The sequence below is a fragment of the Protomyctophum parallelum genome, assembly GCF_964188405.1.
Source record: "Protomyctophum parallelum genome assembly, chromosome: 6".
Lineage (NCBI taxonomy): Eukaryota > Metazoa > Chordata > Actinopteri > Myctophiformes > Myctophidae > Protomyctophum > Protomyctophum parallelum.
Window position 1 is genome coordinate 46,690,360 of NC_139701.1, and position 26,718 is coordinate 46,717,077.

The 26,718-nt window shown below is 44.3% G+C and overlaps 1 protein-coding gene across 1 annotated transcript; it reads right to left on the reverse strand.

Annotated features, from left to right (window-relative positions):
* Positions 1–342: 342 nt before the first annotated feature.
* Positions 343–26,365, reverse strand: LOC310860029 (transcription factor JunD-like; the record flags this gene model as incomplete). Its single annotated transcript, XM_083766791.1, has 4 exons — positions 343–657; positions 8,742–8,979; positions 21,646–21,801; positions 26,178–26,365. 4 exons carry the CDS (start codon positions 26,363–26,365, stop codon positions 343–345), a joined length of 897 nt encoding a protein of 298 aa, XP_083622917.1.
* Positions 26,366–26,718: the final 353 nt, after the last annotated feature.

The following is a 26,718-nucleotide window of genomic DNA, read 5'->3' on the forward strand; positions in this document are numbered from 1 at the left end:
TTTATTTTGGCGGGTCTTGATGCCGTCGTAATGAGTGTTTTGCGACGCATTGTGAGCTTGTAGATCAGCTATTTTCAGCATGCAACCAAGTGTAAAATGACTTATACTGGATCTCTTGTCCACTAGTCCCTTCCTAACATTTTAGTCTAGTTTTTATTTGTCGACGAAATTGTCAGTATATTTAGTCTTAGTTTTAGTCACCATAGCTTAGTTTTCATTTAGTTTCCATTTAGTTTTCGTCAGTGAAAAAAGGTAGTCGACGGACATTTTTCGTCCTAGTTTTAGTCGATGAAAACAACACTGGACCCCAGGTTAGTGGACCGTGATAGGTGGACCCCAGGCTTAGTGGACGGCGACCTCACAGCCGCTGTGGGCGTGTCTGAGGACCCTCTGCTTCAGGTGGTCCACCTGGTCCCTCAGGAGGCCGGCGGTGGAGCTGAGGTCCGTGTTCTGCTCGCGCAGGCTCTGAACCTTGACCTCCAGCCGCGAGATCCGCTCCAGCTTCCGCTTCCGGCACTTGGTGGCGGCGATGCGGTTCCTCAGGCGCTTCCGCTCCGCCTTGCTGACGGCGCTCCGCTCCGGGACTTCCACTGCCGTGGTGACGCCGGCGGGCGACAGAGGAGGAGGAGGGCTGGATGGGCCGTCGCCACGCAGGCTCTGAGGGAACGACGGGAAAACAGAAGGATTCTTTTTTTAACCCATTCTGACCTGAGATCAGATTCAAAAAATGCCAGGCCTTCTTCGATTTAAAAAAAATAGCAGACCTACAAGCTTGTAGATCTGCTATTTTTCAATATCTAAAGCATAGCATAATGCTAACACCAAAATGGGTTCCCGTTCAGAATGGGTTAACTGGAAGTCAGGGTTGTTTTCGTCGACTAAAACGATGAAAAAATGTCCGTCGACTACTTTTTTTTCACTGACGAAAACGAAATGGAAACGAAGTGAAAACTAAGCTACGACGACTAAAACAATAGGACTAAATATATATACTCACAACAAATACAAACGAGACTAAAATGTCAGGAAGGGAAGGGACTAGTGGACGAGAGATCCAGTATGAGTCATTTTACGCTTTTTTTTCACGGAAGTCTGTTTTCGGTTGTAACCAATAAGCTGCCATGACAGACAGTCGTTGAAAGTGAAAGTTATGGGGGAGCCCGCTGGCCTAGCGGTCCAGGCACATCACGTGCGCGTCACGTGTTCGAGTCCCGTTCATGACCACCTTTGCTGCGTGTCTCTCCCCTTCTCTCTCTCTCTCTCTCTCTCTCTCTCCTGTCTGTCTTCACTGATGCAGTGTTGGGCAGTAACTAGTTACATATTACTGTAATATTATTACTTTTTCCCCAGTGGCGTGCACAGATAGACACTAGGGGGTGCTAGAGCATGTGATCTTAAAAAAAAAAAAGGAAAAAAAAGAAAAGGTTATTTGTAGTGTGTGGACCATGCGGTGACATTGATCAATTCTTGATAAAAACGCTTCTACTATATTATTTAGGCCCCCCACAATCTAAAGCTATGTTTCTATGTCAGTGGTTCTTCGATAAAAATAAATAAATAGCAGACCTACCTACAAGCGCTATGAGCTTGTAGATCTGCTATTTTTCAATAGCTATAGCACCAAAATGGGTTCCCGCCCAAAAATGCGCTGTACAAGGTGCCCTTTTTTTCACTTGAGCACCTGCCCCTCTAAATGTCTGTGCACGCCACTGTCTACGGGTCTTCTGGGACCCACTCGGATATTTTTACACATAATGACACACCACTACGGGTCTTCTGGGACCCACTCGGATATTTTTACACATAATGACACACCACTACGGGTCTTCTGGGACCCACTCGGATATTTTTACACATAATGACACACCACTACGGGTCTTCTGGGACCCACTAGGGTATTATTTTTTACACACAATGACAGAACCGAGTTATAATTAATTATTCACCATTTTATTTGTTTTTATTGGGCTTCGTGGGTTTAGAGGACTGTTATCCTTTCAGTTGCTGTTCGCTCTACGCATGGCTGCCAGTTCCCACCTGATGTTGTGTGGGAGTCCAGACTGCTCCAGACCGTACTGAATAACTGCTAGCTTACATAATGTCTTGAGGCTAGGACTGAAGTCTAAGACATACAGGTCACCAGGGTTGTTGGCTCCACCCAAGAGGATGATGCGATCTCCCACCATGCAACAGCACATCCTATTCAACCTACGTGGGTGTTTCCCCTTGGGCTCAACCTTCTTCCAGGAGAAGGTCTCTGGACTGAATTTCCACACATCCTGGTTACCGCAGTGACCACCAAATATGTACAGCTCTCCATTGTAGGTAAAGGCATGATCCCAGCGTTCTTCTGGAAGAAGCTGTGGAGAAGGTGTGTCCAGCCAGTGGTTGGTCTCTGTGTCAAACACTCTGATGGTGTTGTAGTACTGAATCTGATAGTACTGACTACAGCCTCTCCAGCCTCCAAATACAAACATCTTTGTCCCGATGATGGTAGCAGAGTGGTCGTATGAAGCAGGAGGTGGAGTTCCTCTGGTGTTAATTAAAGTCCAGACCAATGTGGTGGTGTCCAACTTGTAGATGTCATTAGTGAGTCCACTCTGGGTTGATCCTCCATGGATAAACATGACCTTCCCCAAAACACAGGCTGAGTGGTCGTACCTCTCCTTTGGAACGGTCCCAGAAACCTGTGGTTTGAACCATCTGTGGGCGTCAACATCAAATGCATAAAGCACATTGCAGTGAGGATATCCTCCCCAGAGGTAGACAATATCTTCAATCATCACAGCTGTGTAGCCGTAGCGCCCGTAGGGAACCTCAAGGTGAGGTTCTCCTGTTCCAGGGGTCACTGGGGTCAACCTCCTCCAGCATAAAGACATAGTGTTGAAGACCTTAACTTCAATGTGATCTCTTCCCCTCTGGTTTCTGTCTCCTCCAAAGCAGTACATCTCGTGTCCGACCACCACAGCAGCAGCCTGGTCCATCCTATGTTCTCCTTCCAGATGTATCGTCCAGTGAACCATTTCACACAGCAGCTCCACCGTCAATGAGTGTTAACAACTAGTTTACAGATGAACTTGTTAGGATGAAGGCAGCTCGGTTTCCTCGTTGCAAGTCTCTAACTGATGTTTAGAGTATCGGACAAGGCTTTATAAAGAACAATTACACCGTTGTGATGTCATTACATGATTGCATCATAATGTAGGATGGCTAATATGGTCACGCAATCTGATTGTCCATTTTGACCAAATGCGCTTTTGAGCAACTTAATGCAAGTGGATGGAAGGAGAACTCGGATGCCATCTCTATTCATATATACTCTAAGGGGCAGACGCATGTTGTCTCAGTAAGACAGCCCCTCCCCCCTCTCCACAAGGTGGGGCGAGTGCAGCAAAGCATCATGGTCATTGTAGTCTGGAGTCTGGACTACATGTTGTCTCAGTAAGACAGCCCCCTCCCCCCTCTCCACAAGGTGGGGCTGAGTGCAGCAAAGCATCATGGTCATTGTAGTCTGGAGTGGACTACATGTTGTCTCAGTAAGACAGCCCCTCCCCCCTCTCCACAAGGTGGGGCGAGTGCAGCAAAGCATCATGGTCATTGTAGTCTGGACTACATGTTGTCTCAGTGAGACAGCCCCTCCCCCCTCTCCACAAGGTGGGGCTGAGTGCAGCAAAGCATCACTACGGGCAGTGGCGTGCACAGATAGACACTAGGCGGTGCTAGAGCATGTGATCTTTAAAATAAAAGGAAAAAAAAGAAAAGGTTATTTGTAGTGTGTGGACCATGCGGTGACATTGATCAATTCTTGATAAAAACGCTTCTACTATATTATTTAGGCCCCCCACAATCTAAAGCTATGTTTCTATGTCAGTGGTTCTTCGATTAAAGAAAAATAGCAGACGTACAAACTCGGTGGCGCGCTATGAGCTTGTAGATCTGCTATTTTTCAATAGCTAAAGCACCAAAATGTGTTCCCGCCCCAAAATGCGCTGCACAAGGTGCCCTTTTTTTTCACTTGAGCACCTGCCCCTCTAAATGTCTGTGCACGCCACTGCTTTTTCCAGTAACGAGTAATATAACGAATTACTCTGCAGAAATAGTAATATAGTAACTATTTACTCCGCCAAAACACGCTTCGTTACTCCTTACTTTCACTTACAAATGAGCGTCATTTATTTTGGTTGAATTCGTTCGGTTATGCACTCATAGTAGATGGTTGTTGCATGGCATGCAAAAAATAGAACAGATCTACAAGCTATCAACGGGTAAAAACAGACATGCGTTGTAGCTATGGTTGTAGCTTGTAGATCTGTTTTGTTGGCCTGCACAAGCCTGCGCACAGTTATGACGTAGCGTATGCGTCTGGGGCAGGTCTGAGGTCTCGTCTCACTTGTTTCACTTCTAAAAACAACAACAGAGACAGACACAGACCTGTATGACAGAGAAATGTATCGGCATTATTTTTGCATTCTTGTCTGTCAAAGATGCCAAGTATATTAATGTGTCCGTTGTAAACTTTGCGTGTGCAAAAAAACACACTTTGTCTAAACGTGTTGAAGCATCTGTTTAACCCATTTTGATCGGGGACCCGTTTTGGTGTTTGCATTACGTTATGCTTTAGCTATTTAAAAAATAGCAGATCTACGAGCTTGTAGGTCTGCTATTTTTGAAGAATCGAACAGCGACTGACGTAGAAGAATTTTTTTTGGAATCTGATCTCAGGTCAGAATGGAAAACTGTCAGGACTTAGAAGACATTTTTTTAATCTGATCTCAGGTCAGAATGGGTTAATAAAGAAAGACGCACGAGAAACACAGACTAGAGCTCCCCCCCGTGCAGGCAAAACAGACTGGATTTGATCCGCCAGGACATAAATGGAAATGGAGACTATCTGAAGAATTGGCTCGTCGCTGGGTGTATTGTTGTAGACCAGAGGTCACTAACCCGTACCTCATTAACAGTTGACTGGGTGTATTGTTGTAGACCAGAGGTCACTAACCCGTACCTCATTAACAGTTGACTGGGTGTATTGTTGTAGACCAGAGGTCACTAACCCGTACCTCATGAACAGTTGACTGCGTGTATTGTTGTAGACCAGAGGTCACTAACCCGTACCTCATTAACAGTTGACTGGGTGTATTGTTGTAGACCAGAGGTCACTAACCCGTACCTCATGAACAGTTGACTGGGTGTATTGTTGTGGACCAGAGGTCACTAACCCGTACCTCATGAACAGTTGACTGGGTGTATTGTTGTGGACCAGAGGTCACTAACCCGTACCTCATTAACAGTTGACTGGGTGTATTGTTGTAGACCAGAGGTCACTAACCCGTACCTCATGAACAGTTGACTGGGTGTATTGTTGTAGACCAGAGGTCACTAACCCGTACCTCATGAACAGTTGACTGGGTGTATTGTTGTGGACCAGAGGTCACTAACCCGTACCTCATGAACAGTTGACTGGGTGTATTGTTGTGGACCAGAGGTCACTAACCCGTACCTCATTAACAGTTGACTGGGTGTATTGTTGTAGACCAGAGGTCACTAACCCGTACCTCATTAACAGTTGACTGGGTGTATTGTTGTAGACCAGAGGTCACTAACCCGTACCTCATGAACAGTTGACTGGGTGTATTGTTGTAGACCAGAGGTTACTAACCCGTACCTCATGAACAGTTGACTGGGTGTATTGTTGTAGACCAGAGGTCACTAACCCGTACCTCATGAACAGTTGACTGGGTGTATTGTTGTAGACCAGAGGTCACTAACCCGTACCTCATGAACAGTTGACTGGGTGTATTGTTGTGGACCAGAGGTCACTAACCCGTACCTCATTAACAGTTGACTGGGTGTATTGTTGTAGACCAGAGGTCACTAACCCGTACCTCATGAACAGTTGACTGGGTGTATTGTTGTAGACCAGAGGTCACTAACCCGTACCTCATGAACAGTTGACTGGGTGTATTGTTGTGGACCAGAGGTCACTAACCCGTACCTCATGAACAGTTGACTGGGTGTATTGTTGTAGACCAGAGGTCACTAACCCGTACCTCATGAACAGTTGACTGGGTGTATTGTTGTAGACCAGAGGTCACTAACCCGTACCTCATGAACAGTTGACTCCAGTGTTGTTTTTGGCAGCGCATTTTGATTTTAGTTTTAGTCATAGTCTTTTGAATAGTTTTCATTTAGTTTTCGTCACATTTTAGTCACCTGGAATGTCTTAGTGTTAGTCTAGTTTTAGTCGACTAAATGTCACGCAATTTTAGTCGACTAAATCAACTGTAGATTTAGTCGAAAATGTATTTTGTCGGGCCTTGATGCCGTCGAAATGACAGATTTTACACTTGCTGAAAATAGCCGATCTACAAGCCCACAACGCGTCGCAGCGCGACGCGTTGTGGGCTTGTAGATCGGCTATTTTCAGCATGCAACCAAGTGTAAATTCACTTATACTGGATCTCTTGTCCACTAGTCCATTTTAGTCTAGTTTTTATTTCTTGACGAAATTGTCAGTATATTTAGTCTTATAGTTTTAGTCATCATAGCTTAGTTTTAATTTAGTTTCTATTTAGTTTTTGTCCGTGAAAAAAAAAATTTCGTCTTAGTTTTAGTCGACGAAAACAACCCTGGTTGACTCGGCCTCATTTAGATCCATCATGGTCCGGAGCGGTTGCACAAAGACCCGCCCGGAGGCAGCAATGTTTAATGCTGCGGCGGTGGCTCAGGGGTAGAGTGGCCGTAAGGTTGCCAGTTCGAACCCTGTGGGCTCCCCCAGAGTTACTGTCGAAGTGTCCTTGAGCAAGACACTGAACCCCTAAATGCTCCCGATGTGCTACGTAGTTGGTGCCTTGCATGGTTTCCGCTGCCATCGGTGTATGAATGCATGTGTGAATGGGTGAATGTAATGCACAATCTATGTAAAGGTGTGGGAATGGGTGAATGTAATGCACAATCTATGTAAAGGTGTGTGAATGTGTGTGTGATTTGGTGAATGTAATGCACAATCTATGTAAAGGTGTGTGAATGTGTGTGTGAATGGGTGAATGTAATGCACAATCTCTGTAAAGCTCCTTGGATAAAGGCACTATATAAATTTACCATTTAATGCAATGTATTTGTGTGTTTTTTTGTTGTTGGATTACTCATGACAAAGTTGTAAAAGTTGTAAAACAGTTTCAATAAAACTTGCTGTTTTTTTTGTGCTTGTTACAGACTGTTTTAGCATTCTTTTAATACATTTCTTAAATATTTTTTTATATATTTGAGATTTTGCATTATTTTTTTGTTTGTTTTTAAGATTTAAGATTTTAAAAGCTTTTGGTACCAAAAGTATAGTTTACAGTTTGGGCAATCTGCTCCAAAATAGTGTTAATCAGTCAGAACAATATCAAAGGGAACAGGTAAGAGACACATGAAGGCTAACATTCAAGATCAATGGTTCTCTGGACATTGGCCAGTAAAGCCATCAAGATTAATTTAATTTAATTTAAAGTGGACGAACCCACATAAAAGACAAATTGTTAGGCTGCCTCCAAGTGAGAACCCATCGGCAAATAAAGGAATAGCAGCGCCCTCTTTTTCCTTTAAATTGGACGTGAGTCGACAGTCTGTCTTAATTGAGAGGCTGCCTCAAAAAGGTCAGAGACTGTTGCTTTATTTTATTCTTTGTTATATGTTGTATACGATGTATGTTTTGACATGCTGCAGCCATGTGTGTGCAGTTCAGATTGTTGATGTTGAATCCCAAATGTGGAATATGCAGCATAAAAAGCCTGATGAGAGACTGTTGACTAGTTTTGTTTTATATCCTGCAGTTATTCAGTTTGGCTGATTGGAGACTTCTTCTTCTTATTATTATTATTATTATTATTATTATTATTATTATTATTATTATTATTATTATTATTATTATTATTCAGTGTGGCTGATTGGAGACTTCTTATGATTGATGCTGATTGGAGACTTCTTATGATTGATGCTGATTGGAGACTTCTTATGATTGATGCTGATTGATCCTGATTGGAGACTTCTTATGATTGATGCTGATTGATCCTGATTGGAGACTTCTTATGATTGATGCTGATTGGAGACTTCTTATGATTGATGCTGATTGATGCTGATTGGAGACTTCTTATGATTGATGCTGATTGATGCTGATTGGAGACTTCTTATTCCAATGAATTTGATTCAGTTGTAAAAGGAGCTGGCTAGACAGATTGTGTTCTTTTTGCGGGTGGACGGGGCCCGGTTGGAAAGTAATATGAAGTAATATGTAACAGTATTACTCTTGATTCCAAGTGATAAGTAATGTAATATTATTATTACTTTTTCTAAGGAGTAATAAGTAAAGTAAAGATATTACTAATAATAAGTAATATTTCCCAACACTGCTGATAACTATCAATGAAGGCAGAAAGACAAAAACAAATCTTTAAAACAAAAGAAAGAAAGTGAAAGTCATGACGATGCGGTTGCCATTTGGAGCGCTAGTAAGTAAACAAGAACCCACGTGGATTAAACACAAGCTTTTAGCCAAAGTTCATATATTTACCATGTGCGTGCGCGCGCGCAGATGTTTGCAGATCTACAAGCTCCCCCACATGGAGAACCACTGCTCTACGATGGACCCCTGGGGGCCCCCCACCCCCCACATGGAGAACCACTGCTCTACGATGGACCCCTGGGGGGCCCCACCCCCCACATGGAGAACCACTGCTCCACGATGTGGCTGAACTCACCTGGACGTCGGGGACCGTCTGAGGCTCGTCTGTCGTGGCCGTCAGGTGGTGGTGGTGATGATGATGATGGGGGGGAGGAGGAGGAGGAGGAGGAGGAGGAGGGAGGAAGGGGACCATGCAGGTGTCCACCAGGGGAGAGCTGCTGCGAGCGTAGCTGTTCAGACTGGTGTAGACCGGATCCGGTAGGTCTGGTAGATCTGGTAGGACCACGCTGGGGACGGAAGGAGACGGATCCACGCTGTGAGGCCTATAGACCAGGAGGACAGAATGTTATAACCTATAGACCAGGAGGACAGAATGTTATAACCTATAGACCAGGAGGACATAATGTTAGAACGTATAGACCAGGAGGACAGAATGTTAGAACCTATAGACCAGGAGGACAGAATGTTAGAACCTATAGACCAGGAGGACAGAATGTTAGAACCTATAGACCAGAGGACAGAATGTTAGAACCTATAGACCAGGAGGACAGAATGTTAGAACCTATAGACCAGGAGGACAGAATGTTAGAACCTATAGACCAGGAGGACAGAATGTTAGAACCTATAGACCAGGAGGACAGAATGTTAGAACCTATAGACCAGGAGGACAGAATGTTAGAACCTATAGACCAGGAGGACAGAATGTTAGAACCTATAGACCAGAGGACAGAATGTTAGAACCTATAGACCAGAGGACAGAATGTTAGAACCTATAGACCAGAGGACAGAATGTTAGAACCTATAGACCAGGAGGACAGAATGTTATAACCTATAGACCAGAGGACAGAATGTTAGAACCTATAGACCAGAGGAGAGAATGTTAGAACCTATAGACCAGGAGGACAGAATGTTATAACCTATAGACCAGGAGGACAGAATGTTAGAACCTATAGACCAGAGGAGAGAATGTTAGAACCTATAGACCAGGAGGACAGAATGTTAGAACCTATAGACCAGAGGTTAGAACCTATAGACCAGAGGACAGAATGTCAGAACCTATAGACCAGGAGGACAGAATGTTAGAACCTATAGACCAGAGGACAGAATGTTAGAACCTATAGACCAGAGGACAGAATGTTAGAACCTATAGACCAGGAGGACAGAATGTTAGAACCTATAGACCAGGAGGACAGAATGTTAGAACCTATAGACCAGGAGGACAGAATGTTAGAACCTATAGACCAGGAGGACAGAATGTTAGAACCTATAGACCAGGAGGACAGAATGTTAGAACCTATAGACCAGGAGGACAGAATGTTAGAACCTATAGACCAGAGGACAGAATGTTAGAACCTATAGACCAGAGGACAGAATTTTAGAACCTATAAACCAGGAGGACAGAATGTTAGAACCTATAGACCAGAGGACAGAATGTTAGAACCTATAGACCAGAGGACAGAATGTCAGAACCTATAGACCAGGAGGACAGAATGTTAGAACCTATAGACCAGGAGGACAGAATGTTAGAACCTATAGACCAGAGGACAGAATGTTAGAACCTATAGACCAGAGGACAGAATGTTAGAACCTATAGACCAGAGGACAGAATGTTAGAACCTATAGACCAGGAGGACAGAATGTTAGAACCTATAGACCAGGAGGACAGAATGTTAGAACCTATAGACCAGAGGACAGAATGTTAGAACCTATAGACCAGGAGGACAGAATGTTAGAACCTATAGACCAGGAGGACAGAATGTTAGAACCTATAGACCAGAGGACATAATGTCAGAACCTATAGACCAGGAGGACAGAATGTTAGAACCTATAGACCAGAGGACAGAATGTTAGAACCTATAGACCAGGAGGACAGAATGTTAGAACCTATAGACCAGGAGGACAGAATGTTAGAACCTATAGACCAGGAGGACAGAATGTTAGAACCTATAGACCAGAGGACAGAATGTTACTTAGAACCTATAGACCAGGAGGACAGAATGTTAGAACCTATAGACCAGGAGGACAGAATGTTAGAACCTATAGACCAGAGGTTAGAACCTATAGACCAGAGGACATAATGTCAGAACCTATAGACCAGGAGGACAGAATGTTAGAACCTATAGACCAGAGGACAGAATGTTAGAACCTATAGACCAGAGGACAGAATGTTAGAACCTATAGACCAGGAGGACAGAATGTTAGAACCTATAGACCAGGAGGACAGAATGTTAGAACCTATAGACCAGGAGGACAGAATGTTAGAACCTATAGACCAGGAGGACAGAATGTTAGAACCTATAGACCAGGAGGACAGAATGTTAGAACCTATAGACCAGGAGGACAGAATGTTAGAACCTATAGACCAGAGGACAGAATGTTAGAACCTATAGACCAGAGGACAGAATTTTAGAACCTATAAACCAGGAGGACAGAATGTTAGAACCTATAGACCAGAGGACAGAATGTTAGAACCTATAGACCAGAGGACAGAATGTCAGAACCTATAGACCAGGAGGACAGAATGTTAGAACCTATAGACCAGCAGGACAGAATGTTAGAACCTATAGACCAGAGGACAGAATGTTAGAACCTATAGACCAGGAGGACAGAATGTTAGAACCTATAGACCAGAGGACAGAATGTTAGAACCTATAGACCAGAGGACAGAATGTTAGAACCTATAGACCAGGAGGACAGAATGTTAGAACCTATAGACCAGGAGGACAGAATGTTAGAACCTATAGACCAGGAGGACAGAATGTTAGAACCTATAGACCAGAGGACAGAATGTTACTTAGAACCTATAGACCAGGAGGACAGAATGTTAGAACCTATAGACCAGGAGGACAGAATGTTAGAACCTATAGACCAGAGGACAGAATGTTAGAACCTATAGACCAGGAGGACAGAATGTTAGAACCTATAGACCAGGAGGACAGAATGTTAGAACCTATAGACCAGAGGACAGAATGTCAGAACCTATAGACCAGGAGGACAGAATGTTAGAACCTATAGACCAGGAGGACAGAATGTTAGAACCTATAGACCAGAGGACAGAATGTTAGAACCTATAGACCAGAGGACAGAATGTTAGAACCTATAGACCAGGAGGACAGAATGTTAGAACCTATAGACCAGGAGGACAGAATGTTAGAACCTATAGACCAGAGGACAGAATGTTAGAACCTATAGACCAGGAGGACAGAATGTTAGAACCTATAGACCAGGAGGACAGAATGTTAGAACCTATAGACCAGGAGGACAGAATGTCAGAACCTATAGACCAGAGGACAGAATGTTAGAACCTATAGACCAGAGGACAGAATGTCAGAACCTATAGACCAGGAGGACAGAATGTTAGAACCTATAGACCAGGAGGACAGAATGTCAGAACCTATAGACCAGAGGGGTGCCCACACTTTTTTTACTTGAGAGCTACTTTCAAAAAGACAAGCTCAACTAGATCTATACCCACCCAGAAAATATTATACAATTGCTGAAAATAGTTCACCCATTCTGACCTGAGATCAGATTCATACAAGGTTTCCACTGGACACACACACACTGGTCTGATGAACCCATTCTGACCTGAGATCAGATTCATACGAGGTTTCCACTGGACACACACACACACTGGTCTGATGAACCCATTCTGACCTGAGATCAGATTCATACGAGGTTTCCACTGGACACACACACACTGGTCTGATGAACCCATTCTGACCTGAGATCAGATTATTAAAAAAATTCAGTCGTTCTTCGATTTTTCAAAAATAGCAGACCTACAAGCTCGTAGCGCGCCACTCGGTGGCGCGCTATGAGTTTGTAGATCTGCTATTTTTCAATAGCTAAAGCATAACATAATGCGAAAACCAAAATGGGTTCCTGTTCAGAATGGGTTAAACAATGTCCCTGAGTGGCAATGGCGTTGCATACAGTATAAGACTGATGCACTTGGAATTGGAAATACAGAGGGAACATTTTGAATTGGTAGGGTTTTCTTGCATAATAAACGTTGTAATGCTACTGACGTTTGTGATACAATACTTGAAAACAAAGTATTGCATTGTGGGTTTGAGCTAACAGGCCCTGTCTTAATACAAGTTGCAGATTATTTATTAATTTTTTACATTTAAATAATATATTGTTAGGGCATGTCATGTTGATCTACCTGCACAGCCTTTGTGATCTACTGGGTGATCACGATCTACCTTTTGGGCACCCTTGCAGTATAGATCAGGGGTGGGCAACTTTGACGATGGAGAGGGCCACTATATTTCCACACTCACTCCAGAGGGCCATATGTTACTGTCGTAGCAAAAATAGCCGATCTACAAGCTCAAAACCTATTTTTGCTATAGTCGAATTGAAATCTTGATTTTCTTTTGCTATTTTTTTATTTGAATCCTGAAAATTACCATTTTTATGTAATTTCAAATGCCTTTAATTATACTTGTGCTGAGCAATGAGCTACTCATTTAGACTCAAGTAATAACAGCGGGTCATGTTTTGCATGTTGTGGAATTGTAAACAGCTGAAACCAACATTATTATATCAGTATTCTGACATTAACCTGGGGGCCCCACATTAAGTGAAGGTGGGGGCCGCATGTGGCCCCCGGGCCGCCAGTTGCCCATGTATGGTATAGACCATCTGCAGACCGTCAGAGTGATCCACGTTTGATACTCCATGCCGAACTGAAGTGGACTCGGACCCAGACTTTATTTTTCTCCCTGGAAATAAAAAACGTCTGGGTTTACGAGGCTACTGTCTGTCCACTGAGGACATGTGGACAGTGGCTGTGAGGTCACTGAGGACATGTGGACAGTGGCTGTGAGGCCACTGAGGACATGTGGACAGTGGCTGTGAGGTCACTGAGGACATGTGGACAGTGGCTGTGAGGTCACTGAGGACATGTGGACAGTGGCTGTCAGGTCACTGAGGACATGTGGACAGTGGCTGTGAGGTCACTGAGGACATGTGGACAGTGGCTGTGAGGACACTGAGGACATGTGGACAGTGGCTGTGAGGACACTGAGGACATGTGGACAGTGGCTGTGAGGTCACTGAGGACATGTGGACAGTGGCTGTGAGGTCACTGAGGACATGTGGACAGTGGCTGTGAGGTCACTCCATCAGAGTTTGGAAGCACTCGTTTTCAGTAAAGCAGCGTCCGGCTGCCTCCTGCATTATGTGCAAATTCTAAACGGGTGTTACGCATGCAGGGCAGTTGAGTGATATCTAACGAGCACTTCCAAACTCCAGCTCTTAGAAAAATTATCACCTGCAACTATACACAAAGTAGCTCATAATAACATGTCTATACAGACACAAAGTAACTCATAACAACATGTCTACGGTGGATTTTTATGAAACAAACACTTTGAGGATATAGAAAGAGGATAATTCAAGCTTTCCCTACAGCTGCGATGTTGGTGAGTTTGACGTTGTTTAATAGATAGATAGATAGATAGATAGATAGATAGATAGATAGATAGATAGATAGATAGATAGATAGATAGATAGATACTTTATTTGTCCTTTCGGAAATTTGTTTTGTGCACAGCAGTCATCAGTTAAATTGCGACCCCCCCCCCCCCCCCTGAGGGGTCTCAAGTTGAGAAGCCCTGCCCTATGTAACTCTACATGTCTGGTTCATGTTGCTCTATGTAACTCGACATGTCTGGTTCATGTTGCTCTATGTAACTCTACATGTCTGGTTCATGTTGCCCTATGTAACTCTACATGTCTGGTTCATGTTACCCTATGTAACTCGACATGTCTGGTTCATGTTACCCTATGTAACTCTACATGTCTGGTTCATGTTACCCTATGTAACTCTACATGTCTGGTTCATGTTACCCTATGTAACTCTACATGTCTGGTTCATGTTACCCTATGTAACTCTACATGTCTGGTTCATGTTACCCTATGTAACTCTACATGTCTGGTTCATGTTGCCCTATGTAACTCTACATGTCTGGTTCATGTTACCCTATGTAACTCTACATGTCTGGTTCATGTTGCTCTATGTAACTCTACATGTCTGGTTCATGTTACCCTATGTAACTCTACATGTCTGGTTCATGTTACCCTATGTAACTCTACATGGCTGGTTCATGTTACCCTATGTAACTCTACTTGTCTGGTTCATGTTACCCTATGTAACTCTACATGGCTGGTTCATGTTACCCTATGTAACTCTACATGTCTGGTTCATGTTACCCTATGTAACTCTACATGTCTGGTTCATGTTACCCTATGTAACTCTACATGTCTGGTTCATGTTGCCCTATGTAACTCTACATGTCTGGTTCATGTTACCCTATGTAACTCTACATGTCTGGTTCATGTTACCCTATGTAACTCTACATGTCTGGTTCATGTTACCCTATGTAACTCTACATGTCTGGTTCATGTTGCTCTATGTAACTCTACATGGCTGGTTCATGTTACCCTATGTAACTCTACAAGTCTGGTTCATTTTGCTCTATGTAACTCTACATGGCTGGTTCATGTTACCCTATGTAACTCTACATGGCTGGTTCATGTTGCCCTATGTAACTCTACATGTCTGGTTCATGTTGCCCTATGTAACTATACATGGCTGGTTCATGTTACCCTATGTAACTCTACATGTCTGGTTCATGTTGCTCTATGTAACTCTACATGTCTGGTTCATGTTGCTCTATGTAACTCTACATGTCTGGTTCATGTTACCCTATGTAACTCTACAAGTCTGGTTCATTTTGCTCTATGTAACTCTACATGGCTGGTTCATGTTGCCCTATGTAACTCTACATGGCTGGTTCATGTTGCGTTGTCACAGCAGAACAATATTAAAAATCACACCCGTGTGAAGTGAGGGGCGCTCTTATCATCTTACAACATTTTGCACAGTAACAGACAAAACAAACACGGTACCAAAACAAACATTTAACCTGTCTATAGGAGGTGCTAGCGCCCCAAAATACAGTAAATGCCCAAATATGGGGTCCCTGATGTCATGATGTCAAATGTGTGACCTCACCGGTATGACATCATCATTCGAGCCAGTATGATAAAAAGCACTGCAGCCTCAGAGAGAGGTCAGTTTGAATCAACTTCTCCTTCAACACAGATCTCTACAGGACTGTTATCTTCAAGACTGTTATCTTCAACACAGATCTCTACAGGACTAGCTGTTATCTTCAAGACTGTTCTCTTCAAGACTGTTATCTTCAAGACTGTTCTCTTCAAGACTGTTATCTTCAAGACTGTTCTCTTCAAGACTGTTATCTTCAAGACTGTTCTCTTCAAGACTGTTATCTTCAAGACTCTTATCTTCAAGACTTTTATCTTCAAGGCTGCTATCTTCAAGACTGTTATATTCAAGACTGTTATCTTCAAGACTGTTCTCTTCAAGACTCAAAGAGCTCTAGAATCTAAAGCAAACAAATCACAAAATATGTTTTCCTGGACGTTGCATCAGAAAGGATCACCAAAGGAAGTTGGTGCTGCTGTAGCGGTGAGACATGAGCTGTACTACTTTGGACGGAACACTGACGAGAACCACAAGGATCAGATTGGTGTGCAGGTCTTCAACACACTGACTTTACTCTGGAGAAAGTTGACCCCAGTCACCCCTGGAACAGGAGAACCTCACCTTGAGGTTCCCTCCAGGCGCTGCGGCCACACAGCTGTGTTGATTGACGATTCTGTCTACTTCTGGGGAGGGATTCCTTACTGCAATGTGCTTTATGCATTTGATGTCGACGCCCACAGATGGTTCAAACCACAGGTTTCTGGGACCGTTCCAAAGGAGAGAAGGAACCACTCAGCCTGTGTTTTGTGGAAGGTCATGTTTATTCATGGAGGATCAACCCAGAGTGGATTCACTAATGACATCTACAAGTTGGACACCACCACGATGGTCTGGACTTTAATTAACACCAGAGGAACTCCACCTCCTGCTGCTGAAGATCACTCTGCTACCATCATCGGGACAAAGATGTTTGTATTTGAAGGCTGGAGAGGGTGGAGTCAGCACTACGACAGCTACTACACCACCATCAGAGTGTTTGACACAGAGACCGAGCACTGGCTGGACACACCTTCTCCACAGCTTCGTCCAGAAGTACGCTGGGATCATTCAGCCTTTAACTACAATGGAGAGCTGTACATATGTGGTGGTCGCTACTGTAACAAGTACTTTGATGATGTGTGGAAATTCAGTCCAGAGACCTTCTCCTGGAAGAAGGTTGAGCCCAAGGGGAAAGGACCGCCTCCGACACACAGCATGTGCTGTTGCATGATGGGAGATCGTATCATCCTCTTTGGAGGATACAAACGGATTCTAGAGGATGGAACATCCAAATACAAATCCTCTGATGACCTGTATGTGTTAGACTTCAGTCCTAGCCTCAAGACATTATGTAAGCTAGCAGTTATTCAGTACGGTATGGAGCAGTCTGGACTCCCACACAACATCAGGTGGGAACTGGCAGCCATGACTATAGCAACAGCAGCTGGAAAAAAAAGTATAGCTGCAAGCAGCGATAACAGGGGCCAAGCAATAACATAAAACAATATGCAATACGCACAATAAGCCATAGAAACATAGAACACTGAAGTTCAGAGAAAGAAGACCATAAAATTAACAAAGAGCATTTTAAATAGCTGAAACTATATCTAAACATAAGCTTAACCCTAACCCTGACCTCAGTAAAACTATGTTAAACCAAACCTTAACCCAAAAAGCACTCAAGAAGTATCTTCTACAAATCTACAGAGAAGGTGAGGTCTCTGGAGAATATACTTCATAGTCTCCATATTGTATTGTTTGTTTTGTTTCTACCCTTTTGGTCTGAATATAAATCTACGTTTTTTTCCAATGGAAATATCCTAAAATAAAAAATCAAAAAAACTATTTGACATTCAATGTTCTTTTTCCACAAAAAAGTTTAGAAAAATGGGGGGTTAAGTCTTATAATCAGAGTCGTCTTATATTAGGGACAATACAGTAAATTAACTCCCTACTAGATCACACTAAGTGTGAAGAAAAAGCATCAAAAGCAGATCTACAAGCTCAAAAGACGTCGCTTCGTGCCACATTTTGATTCCATGGCCGGTTTATAAAACAGCACTTTTTAATGCCAATTCCGTGTATGTCCGTGTTACGATCTTCACATTACAGCACGCCTCATAGGCTGCCGCCATCTTGGAATGGAATGGAAATGAACATGTGGGCGTGGCTGAGAATCGGGGGGGGGGGGGGGGGGGGCGTGGCTGAGAATGGCGCCGCTTTGAAAAATTGCAACGGAATGCACTGTAAACCACTGTAAACTGTATAACCCATTGTAAACCACTGTAAACTGTATAACCCACTGTAAACCACTGTAAACTGTATAACCCACTGTAAACCACTGTAAACTGTATAACCCACTGTAAACCACTGTAAACTGTATAACCCACTGTAAACCACTGTAAACTGTATAACCCACTGTAAACCACTGTAAACTGTACAACCCACTGTAAACCACTGTAAACTGTATAACCCACTGTAAACCACTGTAAACTGTATAACCCACTGTAAACTACTGTAAACCGTCTAACCCACTGTAAACCACTGTAAACTGTATAACCCACTGTAAACCACTGTAAACTGTATAACCCACTGTAAACCACTGTAAACTGTATAACCCACTGTAAACCACTGTAAACTGTATAACCCACTGTAAACCACTGTAAACTGTAGAACCCACTGTAAACTACTGTAAACCGTCTAACCCACTGTAAACCACTGTAAACTGTATAACCCACTGTAAACCACTGTAAACTGTATAACCCACTGTAAACCACTGTAAACTGTAAAACCCACTGTAAACCACGGCAGAGTATTTCACATTCATTTTCCCCATAGACGTTTCATACAGTATCTATTTAAAGACCTGTCCGCTCGGACAAAGACAACTCAGGACAATAAACACAATGTTTTGGGGGCGGGGCCCAACAGATTATTAAAAATAAGATAGATAAGTACCCTGATGTTTATTTTTCTTCTTTTTAATTATTTGTTCGGCCCAAAGAAATGTGTTTATTGTCCTGAGTCGTCTCCATCCCAGTTGTCTTTGTCGGAGGCTTAACTAGAGCTTTAATCGGGCCTAAAATGTTGAGCCCAACCCGGCCCAGCCCGACAGAAGTTCAGCCCGGGCCCGGCTCGAAGCCCGTTTATATAATTGACAAAGTGAGACCGACCCGGACCGAAACCCGACATTTATTCTAAACAAGCTTAATTGCTGCAGGCAGCCGTTTTTCTCATCAAATCTTAATGTGTTGTGGAGTGCTTTGGCAATGTAAACGTATGTTTTCTCATGCCAATAAAGCCCTTTGAATTGAATTGAATTGGGATTGGGTGCAAAAATTAAGAGCAGCAGCAACACGAACGCACATGTAACACACAAGCTGCTGTCTGTGCAGCGCAGCAGCGGGACAACGCGATAGCGGCGCAATATATATATATATATATATAATAATAATAATAATAATATCTATACCAGCAACACGAACGCACATGTTACACACAAGCTGCTGTCTGTGCGGCGCAGCGCAGCAGCGAGACAACGCGGCGGCGCAAAAAATATAATAATAATAATAATAATAATATACCAGCAACACGAACGCACATGTTACACACAAGCTGCTGTCTGTGCGGCGCAGCGCAGCAGCGAGACAACGCGGCAGCGGCGCAAAATATATATAATAATAATATGAATAATATCATATATAAAATGACTAGCCCGTCCCGACCCAAAGCCCGACACATACATAACAAATTGGAGTCTGCCCGGACCGAGCCCGGACCGACCCGACGGGTCGGTCCGGGCTCGGGCCAACATTTTAAACTCTAGGCTTAACCCATTCTTGGCGGGAACCCCTTTTGAATTCAAACAAAACAAAAACAATTGTAAAAACAAAAACAATCTGTATGAATCCTGAATTTCTGTTTGGATGAATGGGCTGCCATTGGAAGTTGCACCTATAGAGCGTCGCAGAACGGCCAGTGGCCCAGGAAATGATTCTCCGTTCATTTTCTCCATAGGCTTTTGAAAAAGTATTTATACTGTATAAAGACGGTTACGCCGCGGACAAAGCCAACTCGGATCGTGACAAATCATGACAATGAACACAATGTTTTGGGGCCGATCAAATAATTTATAAGAAGAAAAACAAAACAAATAGTGTTGTCTCCTGCCTTTATTTTCTTCTTTCTAATGATTTGATCGGCCCAAAATATTGTGTTCGTTGTCATGATTTGTCACAATCCGAGTTGGCTTTGTCCGCGGCGTAACCGTCTGTAAATAAATACTTTTTGAAAAGCCTATGGGCAAAATGAATGGAGAATCATTTCCTGGGCCACTGGCCGTTCTGAAAGGGGGCGGGACTGCGACGCTCTATAGGTAGCACCTTGCCGTTAACTTCTCGATCTGGAACTTCCGTTTCCTGATTTTTCTCAATAAAAGCTACAGGCTACGAGAGCTTTTATTGTTATTCTTTCGGTTTGAGGGAAAGTGAATTCCAGATGATTGTTCCTGCCTGATGACTACAAAACAATATTACAACACGACGTAGCGATATCATCCGCTCCAGAACGGTTCACACAGACATTTTTCCGGGCTTTCACAGGCTTTCCCCCGAGGTGGAAAGCCTGGTGACGCAAGGTTAGGCACTTTTAGCAAAAAATAGCAGATCTACAAGCTCACAAGGTGTCACAGCACAATTCCATGAATTTTAAATTTGAAAGTCTCCCATCTCCAAAAGTATATGCCGGAACTGACAAATCAACCCGTGGCTTCTGATTATTTATTTATTTTTGATTGATTGATTGTAATATTTATTAACAGTTTGCAGAATTACAGTACATTTCAAGTACAAACTCAATACAAAGACTGTTAACTGTGAGTGGACGACCCAATTAAGCATTACACTTTTTTACAAGAAGGCCCACCATGTTCAATTCATCAAACCATTTAGAGACATACACTTTAGACACTTCTATATAGTCAAAGAACAGAACAGGAATTCATCATAAAGGAGGTAAAAAGGGAAAAGAAACATATACAGTGAGGGGATTCAGATTTTACGGGGGCCAGTTTTGAATTGCAGCCATCCGTAGGTGCCCTTTGAGTGCGGTTTTGAAGGAGTCAAGGGAATTGCATGTCTTCATGACTGTTGGTAGGGCGTTCCACATTTTGGTGGCATAGGAGCGAAAATAATTTAGTCCCTTGTTTGTGCCGAATCTGGGTTGTACATGGTTCGTTGCACTCCCTCTGGTGTTGTGGGTGTGGACTTCGTTTACATTAAGGAAGTATTTAGACAGGTACATGGGTAACTTGGTGGTGTATCGAATCTTGTGGACCAGACCCATTGCAAGATGCTGTACTCTGTCGTCGACCCTTAGCCATTCCAGCCTGTCAAAGTGAGCAGGGGTGAGGTGGGTTCGGGGGGTAGGAGCCTGACTAATTTTTTTTTGGGAAGTCTGGAGCCTAGTTTTAAGGGCCTTTATAGTCAAAGAAACCTTGTACCTTATCAATGCACACCGCGTAGCTACTGCTGTTGCCCTGCAACGTCCCCTTATCATTCACTAAACTTACCCCACACACACAGCTACTGCTGTTGTCCTGAGACGTCCCCTTATCATTCACTAAACTTACCCCACACACACACAGCTACTGCTGTTGTCCTGAGACGTCCCCTTATCATTCACTAAACTTACCCCACACACACAGCTACTGCTGTTGTCCTGAGACGTCCCCTTATCATTCACTAAACTCACCCCACACACACACAGCTACTGCTGTTGTCCTGTGACGTCCCCTTATCATTCACTAAACTCACCCCACACACACAGCTACTGCTGTTGTCCTGCAACGTCCCCTACTGAATCTGACATGTGATGTGAATCAACGTGAAGTGGATCAACGTGATGTGGATCAACGTACCTGCTGTGAGGGAGCGGAGCGGGCAGAGGCTGCAGGCTGAGATGGTTCTGCTTGTGAAGGTCCTCCAGAGGCTGCAGGTTGAGATGGTTCTGCTTGTGAAGGTCCTCCAGAGCTTTGACGAAACCCTCTGCGAACTCCTGCTCCTCCGTCAGGGTCCTGTGGTGGTGGTGGTGGTAGAGGAGAGGAGACCCGGGGGAGAGGAGAGGAGAGTGGGAGGGGAGGACAGGGGACTGGGAGGAGAGGAGAGGAGAGTGGGAGGAGAGGACAGGAGACTGGGAGGAGAGGAGAGGAGAGTGGGAGGAGAGGAGAGGAGAGTGGGAGGAGAGGAGAGGAGAGTGGGAGGAGAGGAGAGGAGAGTGGGAGGGGAGGACAGGAGAGTGGGAGGAGAGGAGAGGAGAGTGGGAGGGGAGGACAGGAGAGTGGGGGGAGAGGAGAGGGCCGCTGGGAACCTGAAAACGGTGTGCGAACATGCAAAGTTAAACGAAAGGAGACACCAAAACACCTGTGGTTACATTCAACTAGGCCTGCAGGTGCCCGTCAGCTTGAGAACGAGTGGGAACCTAATAATACCCGTTTTAACTGTCAGTCTGTGTCCCACATGGAGATCTCTGTATCTGTCTGTCTGTGTCCCACATGGAGATCTCTGTGTCTGTCTGTCTGTCTGTCTGTGTCCCACATGGAGATCTCTGTATCTGTCTCTGTCCCACATGGAGATCTCTGTGTCTGTCTGTCTGTCTGTGTCCCACATGGAGATCTCTGTATCTGTCTGTCTGTGTCCCACATGGAGATCTCTGTATCTGTCTGTCTGTGTCCCACATGTAGATCTCTGTATCTGTCTGTCTGTGTCCCACATGGAGATCTCTGTATCTGTCTGTCTGTGGCCCACATGGAGATCTCTGTATCTGTCTGTCTGTGTCCCACATGGAGATCTCTGTATCTGTCTGTCTGTGTCCCACATGGAGATCTCTGTATCTGTCTGTCTGTGTCCCACATGGAGATCTCTGTATCTGCCTGTCTGTGTCCCACATGGAGATCTCTGTATCTGTCTGTCTGTGTCCCACATGGAGATCTCTGTGTCTGTCTGTCTGTCTGTGTCCCACATGGAGATCTCTGTATCTGCCTGTCTGTGTCCCACATGGAGATCTCTGTATCTGTCTGTCTGTGTCCCACATGGAGATCTCTGTATCTGCCTGTCTGTCTGTCTGTGTCCCACATGGAGATCTCTGTATCTGTCTGTCTGTCTGTCTGTGTCCCACATGGAGATCTCTGTATCTGCCTGTCTGTCTGTCTGTGTCCCACATGGAGATCTCTGTATCTGTCTGTCTGTGTCCCACATGGAGATCTCTGTATCTGTCTGTCTGTCTGTCTGTCTGTGTCCCACATGGAGATCTCTGTATCTGTCTGTCTGTCTGTCTGTCTGTGTCCCACATGGAGATCTCTGTATCTGTCTGTCTGTCTGTCTGTGTCCCACATGGAGATCTCTGTATCTGTCTGTCTGTCTGTCTGTCTGTCTGTCTGTCTGTCTGTCTGTCTGTCTGTCTGTCTGTGTCCCACATGGAGATCTCTGTATCTGTCTGTCTGTCTGTCTGTCTGTCTGTCTGTCTGTGTCCCACATGGAGATCTCTGTATCTGTCTGTCTGTGTCCCACATGGAGATCTCTGTATCTGTCTGTCTGTGTCCCACATGGAGATCTCTGTATCTGCCTGTCTGTGTCCCACATGGAGATCTCTGTATCTGTCTGTCTGTGTCCCACATGGAGATCTCTGTATCTGTCTGTCTGTGTCCCACATGGAGATCTCTGTATCTGTCTGTCTGTGTCCCACATGGAGATCTCTGTGTCTGTCTGTCTGTCTGTGTCCCACATGGAGATCTCTGTATCTGCCTGTCTGTGTCCCACATGGAGATCTCTGTATCTGTCTGTCTGTGTCCCACATGGAGATCTCTGTATCTGCCTGTCTGTCTGTCTGTGTCCCACATGGAGATCTCTGTATCTGTCTGTCTGTCTGTCTGTGTCCCACATGGAGATCTCTGTATCTGCCTGTCTGTCTGTCTGTGTCCCACATGGAGATCTCTGTATCTGTCTGTCTGTGTCCCACATGGAGATCTCTGTATCTGTCTGTCTGTGTCCCACATGGAGATCTCTGTATCTGCCTGTCTGTGTCCCACATGGAGATCTCTGTATCTGTCTGTCTGTGTCCCACATGGAGATCTCTGTGTCTGTCTGTCTGTCTGTGTCCCACATGGAGATCTCTGTATCTGCCTGTCTGTGTCCCACATGGAGATCTCTGTATCTGTCTGTCTGTGTCCCACATGGAGATCTCTGTATCTGCCTGTCTGTCTGTCTGTGTCCCACATGGAGATCTCTGTATCTGTCTGTCTGTCTGTCTGTGTCCCACATGGAGATCTCTGTATCTGCCTGTCTGTCTGTCTGTGTCCCACATGGAGATCTCTGTATCTGTCTGTCTGTGTCCCACATGGAGATCTCTGTATCTGTCTGTCTGTCTGTCTGTCTGTGTCCCACATGGAGATCTCTGTATCTGTCTGTCTGTCTGTCTGTGTCCCACATGGAGATCTCTGTATCTGTCTGTCTGTCTGTCTGTCTGTCTGTCTGTCTGTCTGTCTGTGTCCCACATGGAGATCTCTGTATCTGTCTGTCTGTCTGTCTGTCTGTGTCCCACATGGAGATCTCTGTATCTGTCTGTCTGTGTCCCACATGGAGATCTCTGTATCTGTCTGTCTGTGTCCCACATGGAGATCTCTGTATCTGCCTGTCTGTGTCCCACATGGAGATCTCTGTATCTGTCTGTCTGTGTCCCACATGGAGATCTCTGTATCTGTCTGTCTGTGTCCCACATGGAGATCTCTGTATCTGTCTGTCTGTGTCCCACATGGAGATCTCTGTGTCTGTCTGTCTGTCTGTGTCCCACATGGAGATCTCTGTATCTGCCTGTCTGTGTCCCACATGGAGATCTCTGTATCTGTCTGTCTGTGTCCCACATGGAGATCTCTGTATCTGCCTGTCTGTCTGTCTGTGTCCCACATGGAGATCTCTGTATCTGTCTGTCTGTCTGTCTGTGTCCCACATGGAGATCTCTGTATCTGCCTGTCTGTCTGTCTGTGTCCCACATGGAGATCTCTGTATCTGTCTGTCTGTGTCCCACATGGAGATCTCTGTATCTGTCTGTCTGTCTGTCTGTCTGTGTCCCACATGGAGATCTCTGTATCTGTCTGTCTGTCTGTCTGTCTGTCTGTGTCCCACATGGAGATCTCTGTATCTGTCTGTCTGTCTGTCTGTCTGTGTCCCACATGGAGATCTCTGTATCTGTCTGTCTGTCTGTCTGTCTGTCTGTCTGTCTGTCTGTGTCCCACATGGAGATCTCTGTATCTGTCTGTCTGTCTGTCTGTCTGTCTGTCTGTCTGTCTGTCTGTCTGTCTGTCTGTCTGTCTGTGTCCCACATGGAGATCTCTGTATCTGTCTGTGTGTGAAGAGGGCAAACTGACTGACTGTGAAAGGTGGACTGGTTATTAGTAGGCTAATCAATAGTCAGGTGTGGGGTTGCCATGGCAATCAATTGGCTGAGGCAGAGGCTGGGAATTGTACAGGTGAGGGGATTTAGGCTGATTAGGCCCACTGGCAGAGCCTGAGCAGAGCCTTTTGTGGTTGGTTCTGGAGAACCTTGGGTCCGACCGACTCGATACCGGGCACTGCACTCCCTGTGGGGGTGTGGAACGCGTGTGTCGAATGTGAAGTCGGTGGGGCGAACGGTTCTGGAGTTACGTGCATTACAACCGTACACACGTGACGCACGCATACACACACACAGAGACGTGGCACATTTATAGTATGATGTTAAATGAACCCATTCTGACCTGAGATCAGATTCACACGAGGTTTCCACTGGACACACACTGGTCTGATTAAATTAATGGAGACATCTGAACAGTGTGGTTATAAATTCATTTTTCTTCCCCTCAAAATGTAAAATGAATAAATATAGAATCGTCTAAATGTTTGCTTTGGAAAATGTCCTTGGAGGTATTAATGTATACAGTAGGCTGATTTAAACACACACAATCAGACCTACATGAATATAAGATTCAAGTTATTGTTTATGCACTGCTGCCTATAATGGAAGGCATTCAATAGTAGGCTATATGTATTATACTAAAACAATAAAGAAAATAGCAGATCTACAAGCTCGATCACTTCGTGCTGCACCGATTGATTTGATATAAGAAGGCATTTAACCCATTCTGAACGGGAACCCATTTTGGTGTTAGCATCATGTTATGCTTTAGCTATTGAAAAATAGCAGACCTACAAGCTCATAGCGCGCCACCGAGTGGCGCGCTACGAGCTTGTAGGTCTGCTATTTTTGAAAAATCGAAGAGCGACTGACATTTTTTAGAATCTGATCTCAGGTCAGAATGGGTTAATCAGAACTAGTGTGTGTCCAGTGGAAACCTCGTATGAATCTGATCTCAGGTCAGAATGGGTCTTAAAATAATGTGAGGTGTAAAAGACGTCCCGCTCGCTCACCGTGCCCATGACCAGAGTGTCCATGAGCGGAGGAGAGGAAGAGGAAGAGGATGAAGAGGAGGCCAGCTTCATCTCACTGAGATCTGGAGGACTGATGACTCCATCATCATCATCATCATCACCTTCATCATCTGGAGGAGGTATCTGCTGTAGATCAGAGGAGACTTCGTTTAAATCCATCATGTCTTGTTCTTCCCCCATAATATCTCTTCACGCACGGAGCTATTATTATAAACGGTACAGTATGTCACGTCACGGTATAATAGCCTATACGAACACGCACGCGCCCCTCAAAGCTATAGCGTCCGCCTTCTGACCATAATAATAATAATAATAAATAACCTCACCAAAACGTCTACTTATATATCATAGTTACCTCCCGGTTTATAATTGAATTCATTAATTAATTAATCCGTATAGCCTATATTGAGATCGATAATGGTCTAAATATTTGTCTTATTTAGGTTGTGATATTTATTATTATTATTATTATTTATCTCAGCCAGCTGCACGAGACGAGACGACATGATCCA